The 6,156-nt window shown below is 60.9% G+C and overlaps 1 protein-coding gene across 1 annotated transcript in view; it reads left to right on the top strand.

Annotated features, from left to right (window-relative positions):
• The first annotated feature begins 652 nt into the window (after positions 1-652).
• Positions 653-6,156, top strand: part of NEURL4 (neuralized E3 ubiquitin protein ligase 4) — an 11,899-nt gene continuing 6,395 nt past the window's right edge. Inside the window, exons 1-15 of the mRNA XM_006761699.1 lie at positions 653-786; positions 884-1,016; positions 1,879-2,323; positions 2,521-2,586; positions 2,730-3,028; positions 3,192-3,303; positions 3,397-3,485; positions 3,919-3,991; positions 4,131-4,395; positions 4,616-4,797; positions 5,110-5,195; positions 5,317-5,479; positions 5,575-5,773; positions 5,864-5,940; positions 6,072-6,150. Coding sequence (XP_006761762.1) covers positions 653-786; positions 884-1,016; positions 1,879-2,323; positions 2,521-2,586; positions 2,730-3,028; positions 3,192-3,303; positions 3,397-3,485; positions 3,919-3,991; positions 4,131-4,395; positions 4,616-4,797; positions 5,110-5,195; positions 5,317-5,479; positions 5,575-5,773; positions 5,864-5,940; positions 6,072-6,150 — 2,402 coding nt within the window. The remainder of the gene's footprint in view (positions 787-883; positions 1,017-1,878; positions 2,324-2,520; positions 2,587-2,729; positions 3,029-3,191; positions 3,304-3,396; positions 3,486-3,918; positions 3,992-4,130; positions 4,396-4,615; positions 4,798-5,109; positions 5,196-5,316; positions 5,480-5,574; positions 5,774-5,863; positions 5,941-6,071; positions 6,151-6,156) is intronic.

Genomic DNA, 6,156 nt, shown 5'->3' with positions numbered 1-6,156 from the left:
GCTCCTTGGAGTCGCGGTGGGCGGAATAAAGACTACACGGGGACCTCGGGCTGAGAGCCCCGTTGCCCTTCCCTCAAAAATCTTTGTCTCTGGGATTTGTTCCTGTTTTTCTCCGGGGGGGGGGGCCGGAGGGGGCGAGAAGCCTTGTGACCTCACAGTCATCCAACCGTAACGCAAGCGTCGGAGTTGGGCGGGGGTCTTGTTAATAGCTCTGGGGCAATCTTTTGGGGCCGTCAGCGCTGTTGCTTGAAACTGTCGGCCGGGGTTTCGTTGGGCTTTTCATTCGTAGCTTTAAGACCTAAGTATGAATGAATTGGAGTTCAAGGTGGGCTTGACTGGAAACATCCGCAAGCCCTTTTTCCCCCAAAAGTCCTCCGCCTGGCCTCTCGCGAGAGGTGTGTTATAAGGTGGAAAGCGGAGGGATTGCGATCCTGTCGCAAGACACATCCGATCTCAGCGGTGTGGCCGGCAGAGGTTTCTGTGTACAAAGCTCCGGGCTCCCGGCTCCCGTGCACACAGCCTGGATGCTGGTAGCTTGAGGGCAGACACCTCCTCCTCTTGCCGTAAAGCGAACACTTCAAGGCGGGGCCTGCCTCGGCGGGGGCGGGGCTGTCGGTGCCGCTGTCGCAAAGGCACCCCTTCCGTCGTAAAGATGGCGGCGGCCGTCGTTTCTTTCACTGTCGTAAAAACTCCCAGCCCAAGTCTTCCCCGCTCTCGGAGCCACCCCATCACCTCGTCGTGCCGTAAAGCAAGCCTCCGACCCCGTCGTCCTTCTGTTCCCACCGGGTAGCCGTTAATTCCTTAGCCCCCAGCCCGGGATGCTTCAGCGCCCGGCAGTGCCGTAAAGCACATCTGGCCCCTGCCCCGGGTCCTATTCCTTCAGGGTGTTTGTGCACCGCCGTTGCTACGGTGCCGCCAAACGCGGCTGTCGTGCGGGGCCGGCTAACCACGGGCTGGTGTTGAGCCGGGAGCCCTTGCGCGATGGACGCGTCTTCACCGTCCGCATCGACCGCAAGGTGCGGAGCTGGGGTCGCCAAGCCAAGATGTGGAGGCTGGTGGGAGGGGACCGGAGGGAGCCGGGGAGGTCGGCCAGTGGAGCCCCACATGGGGTACCGCGGGGGAACCCACAGACTCAGAGGCCAGGCGACGTGCAGGGAGGGAGCGTGAAGCAGGAGCTTTCGGCCTGGAGGAGCCAGGAGAGCTGGAGCCTCCCCAGACCCAGGAGCAGGCAAGCGGCACGGGGCCTCGCCCGCTAGAAGGAGCAGGGGACCAGCCCGGACAGTTTCTGGGAGATGGAGGACGGAGAGATGTCGGCGATGTGATGGGCAGGGAGGAGAGAGAACCTAGGAAAGAGCCGACCATTGAAGGACAGACTCCGGCTGGTGGGGAAGATGGGTAGGGAGAGCTGCTCGGAGTGGGAGGTGTGTGCGATTCAGGGAGGAGGCCAGGTGCACAGAGACGGCTTTGGGCAGAGAGTGCATCTGAGTGGAGCCAGAGCCTAGGAGAGAGGCAGGGGGGCGGGCGGGGGATGATATACTGGAACAAGGAATATGGACCTGAGAGCTAGCTGTGAATTTGGGGGGTTGAGGAGCCACAGGTCCAGCGAAGTTAGAGGAGGCAGGGAGCTGGAACCGGGAAGTTAGCCAGCACGCTGGGGAACGGACTGGCGCAGTCGCCGAGCCGGGTGCAGGGCAGAGTGGACCCAGCGCAGAAAATCACTCGTGGGACTGCAGCTCGGGTGCCCGAGAGAGTACGGTCAGTTAAGCGGTCTGGGAGGTGGGGAGAGGAGGACACAGCGGCCTGTGAGTTGTGGTTTCCTCGCGGTGGGCGGCCCACCGGTGGCTCATCCTGAGCCTCTGTCCACCACCCCTATCACAGGTCAACTCCTGGAGTGGCTCCATTGAGATTGGGGTGACGGCACTGGACCCCAGTGTGCTGGACTTCCCAAGCAGCGCCACGGGGCTGAAGGGGGGCTCGTGGGTAGTGTCGGGCTGCTCGGTGCTGAGGGATGGACGTTCTGTGCTGGAGGAGTACGGTCAGGACCTGGACCAGCTTGGCGAAGGGGACCGCGTGGGCGTGGAGCGCACAGCCGCCGGGGAGCTGCGGCTCTGGGTGAACGGGCGGGATTGTGGTGTGGCTGCCACCGGCCTGCCGGCCCGGGTCTGGGCCGTGGTGGACCTTTACGGCAAGTGCACCCAAGTCACTGTGCTGCCCCCTGAGCCAGGCTTCAGCTCCCCCACGCCCATCCCCACACCTCCCCTCGAGCCCTCCGCTCCCCCTGAAGATGCTGCCTTGGCTGAACAGGGGACCTCGAGGGATGAAGGTGAGAACACAGCGAGGGCCCTGGTGGAGGGGTGGGCACGGGGGATGGCTGAAGGGACATGGAGGGACAAGCCAGGCCACTCAGACCCCCGAGTCTGTTGAAGGGGAGAGCAGGGGCTCGAGGAGGGGGTCTCCTGGCTGTGGGCTCTGCAGCAGGGGCTGAACCCTCATTCCCCTCCCATCCTGCCTGGTTCCCAGCCTTCATGGTGTCCCCAGCGCAGGCCCGGCCGGAGACGTTTCCTAACAGCCTTGAGTCGCATAATGGTGAGGGCGTCTGGGAGGCCCCGGGAAGGGGAGTGGGACATGCGGTGGACGAGGGAGGGGCCTCAGGAGAGGGGTAGGGAGAGAACTGCAGACCCGAGGGCGTAGGGCCTCATGGCAGCTTTTCTCTCGTCCTGCTGCTGTAGACTTCGCCAGTATGGAGCTGTCTGAGGTGGTGAGCAATGCCATCCTGTCTGCCTACAATGGGGGGCTCCTGAATGTGAACCTGAGCTCCCCTCCAGCAGGGGAAGGACCAGGGTCTAGCGGTGCTGCCACCTCCCCCATCCTCACTTCCAATGATGCCCTGCTCTTCCATGAGAAGTGTGGGACTCTCATCAAACTCAGCAACAACAACAAGACGGCTGAGCGTCGCCGGCCCTTGGATGAATTCAACAATGGGGTTGTCATGACCAACCGCCCACTCCGGGACAATGAGATGTTTGAGGTGTGCAAGAGCCGGGGGTCTGGCTGGCACCTCACCCTCTGGGAGCTCACGATGGGGCTTGATCCTTTCTACTGGAAGCGTGGGGCCTGGGGAAGGACCAGGGGCTGAGAGTCCATTCTCCACATTTACATGCCCACCTCTCCCTTCTAATGTTCCACCCCAGATCCGCATCGACAAGCTCGTAGATAAGTGGTCAGGCTCCATTGAGATTGGTGTCACCACCCACAACCCCAACAATTTGGAATACCCAGCCACCATGACCAACCTGCAGTCAGGTACCGGCCACTGGCAGGGGGCGCGGCTGGGGGCCTGGGGAGCCCGAGGGGAAGGAAACTCGTCCCCTAACCAGGGCGAGTGCTTTGTCCTAGGCACCATTATGATGAGCGGCTGTGGGATCCTGACCAACGGCAAGGGCACCCGCCGGGAGTACTGTGAATTCAGTCTGGATGAGCTGCAGGTGAGGGTGGGCGCCGCAGCCTAGAGCACGGCCTTTATGTTTTGCCTAAAGGTCTGTCTAAGCAGGCAGGGTTGCCCAGCAGTTAGGCACACAGTTTTTAGAGTCGGATGGGTTCAGTGCCTCTTCCGGGTTGGCCGTGTGTAATAGTGATCCGAGGCAAGCAGCTTACCCCTTTGGTAGTTTTTTCTGCAGATGTCTAAAATGAGCCTGTTAGGGGTGTTTTACAGATTGTTGCGGGGGTTAAGCAAGTTCATGGTTGTAAGGTGACTTGCACGAAGCGTTCAGGGTGGTCTGAGACGCGGGAGAACTTTTGGAGCCGTTCCCTGTGATGTGGTGGGAAGGCTCCAGGACGGCTCTGTTCTCATGGTTCCCACACTGTCTGGAGCCTGACTGGATGAATTCCAGGCTGTTCCTTTTTGTTTGTTTTGAATAGGAGGGTGACCACATTGGTCTCACAAGGAAGTCCAACTCTGCCCTCCACTTCTTCATTAACGGCATTGACCAAGGTGAGGGGAAGTCAGTGAGGGCTGGCGGGCCAGGGCTTCCGTGGGGTGGTCTGTACCTCCTCCTGCCTCTTTGATACTCCGTCTCTGTATTTGACTCTTCTTCCCTTACCCCCCATTCCTGTGCCTTGCACCCCCACAGGCGTGGCTACCCCATTGACACCCCCAGTGGTGTATGGTGTGGTAGACTTGTATGGGATGGCGGTGAAGGTGACCATCGTCCACAATAACAACCACAGTGACCGTCTGCGCAGGAACAATGCCATCCTGCGGGCGCTGTCCCCTGAGGGTGCTCTCCGCCGCGCTGCTCCTGCTGCCCAGGCAGAACCTGAGCGCCTGCTCTTCCACCCCAACTGTGGGCAGAAGGCAGCCATCACCCACGAGGGACGCACTGCTCTGAGGCCCCAGTATGGCCCAAGGGGTGGGGAGAAGCCTGCAGAAGGGGCTCTAATGGAATTGGGGGGAGGGGGGAAGTGGGAGGTACAAGGAGTCTGGTCTGGGGTGTCCTGGACAGAAAGCGGGGAGCCTTCTGAGTATGATGTTTGTCTGGTTGACTTGGGCTAAAAAGATGTGGCACGTCCAGCGTGTGTGTTGGGGGGTCTGAGTCCCCACTCGCTGTGCCCTCAGTGCCACCGATGACTTCAATCATGGCGTGGTGCTGAGTAGCAGAGCCCTGCGGGACGGAGAGGTATTCCAGGTGCGCATCGACAAGATGGTGGACAAATGGGCTGGCTCCATTGAGATTGGTGTCACCACCCACAACCCTGCCTACCTCCAATTGCCCTCCACCATGACCAACTTGCGTTCTGGTGAGCTCCCGAGAGGGGCAGGGCCAGAAGAGGGTCCCAGGGAGGAAGCCGTCCTCACAGCCTGACGCTTGTTCTCCAGCCCTTTCCCCTGGTCACACTTGTGACGGCTGAGTCGGTGGCTAAGGAGGCCCCTGGACAGGGCCTGTGCTGGCGTGAGAACAGCAGTTTTCTTGTCTTTCTCTGGGGGAAAGCCGACTGTCAGAGAAGAGGCAGGCTGGGCTAAAGGCTCCGGGGAATAACGTGGGGGCTGCTCTACAAAGGAGAGGCGTCCTGGCTTCCCCCTCATGTCCTCTGCCACTCCTTGACCCCTAGGGACCTGGATGATGACTGGGAATGGGGTGATGCACAATGGGACAACCATCCTGGATGAATATGGGCACAACCTGGACCGCCTCAAGGTGGGAGAGTGGACGTGCTGGCAAGTCCCAACCGTGGGGAGTAGACAAGGGGGGGCTGCCGCAGGACCAGCCCCGGCAGGGACTCTGCCTGACTCCTCACTCCAGCCCCCCTTCTTCCAAGGCAGGGGACACGGTGGGCGTGGTTCGTAGGGAGGACGGGACTCTCCACTTCTTTGTCAATGGGATGACTCAGGGCCCTGCTGCCTGGAATGTGCCCCCGGGTGTCTATGCTGTTGTGGATCTCTACGGCCAGGCTGCCCAGGCCACCATTGTGGACGACGTGGGTGAGGGCCGGGCTGGGCAGGGGTAGGACGGTGGGGTGGCCTCCTGAGGCCTCAGAGACAACTGTATGCCTAATAGGTGATGTCCCCTCTTGCAGAGGTGACCCCAGTCCCTGAGCCACTCCCCGAGGGGAACAACCAGGTGTCTCCCAGCTCCCCATCCTCAGGGGTGGGGGGCTCCGACCTCCGCTTCCACCAGCTGCACGGCAGTAACGCAGTCATCACTAACGGCGGCCGCACTGCGCTCCGTCACAACTGCCGCAGCGAGTTCAATGATGCCATTGTTATCTCCAACCGGTCAGTGTCTGGACTGGGATGTCCCCACTTTCCTACTGTCCAGCTTCAGCAACCCAGTAGGGCCTGTCTGATCGCCATTCTCCCGGGCAGGGCCCTGCGGGATGGAGAGCTGTTTGAAATTGTCATTCAGAAGATGGTGGACCGCTGGTCAGGCTCCATTGAGGCTGACAGACTCCGGCTGGTTGTGTGTGTGTGTGTGTGTGTGTGTGTCTGTCTGTCTGTCTGTCTGTCTGTTGTGGGAGGTGCTGCCTGCCTGTGCCTGGGGGCTTGGCTCTGACCTACCCCTGCCTCCTCTCAGGAGTGACTGCTATTCGGCCGGAGGACCTTGAATTCCCCAACACTATGACTGACATTGACTACGATACGTGGATGCTGAGGTGGGG

The sequence above is a fragment of the Myotis davidii genome, unplaced genomic scaffold (assembly GCF_000327345.1).
Source record: "Myotis davidii unplaced genomic scaffold, ASM32734v1 scaffold37, whole genome shotgun sequence".
Lineage (NCBI taxonomy): Eukaryota > Metazoa > Chordata > Mammalia > Chiroptera > Vespertilionidae > Myotis > Myotis davidii.
Note: the sequence above shows the minus strand (reverse complement) of the source record. Positions and strands in the feature narration are given on the sequence as shown.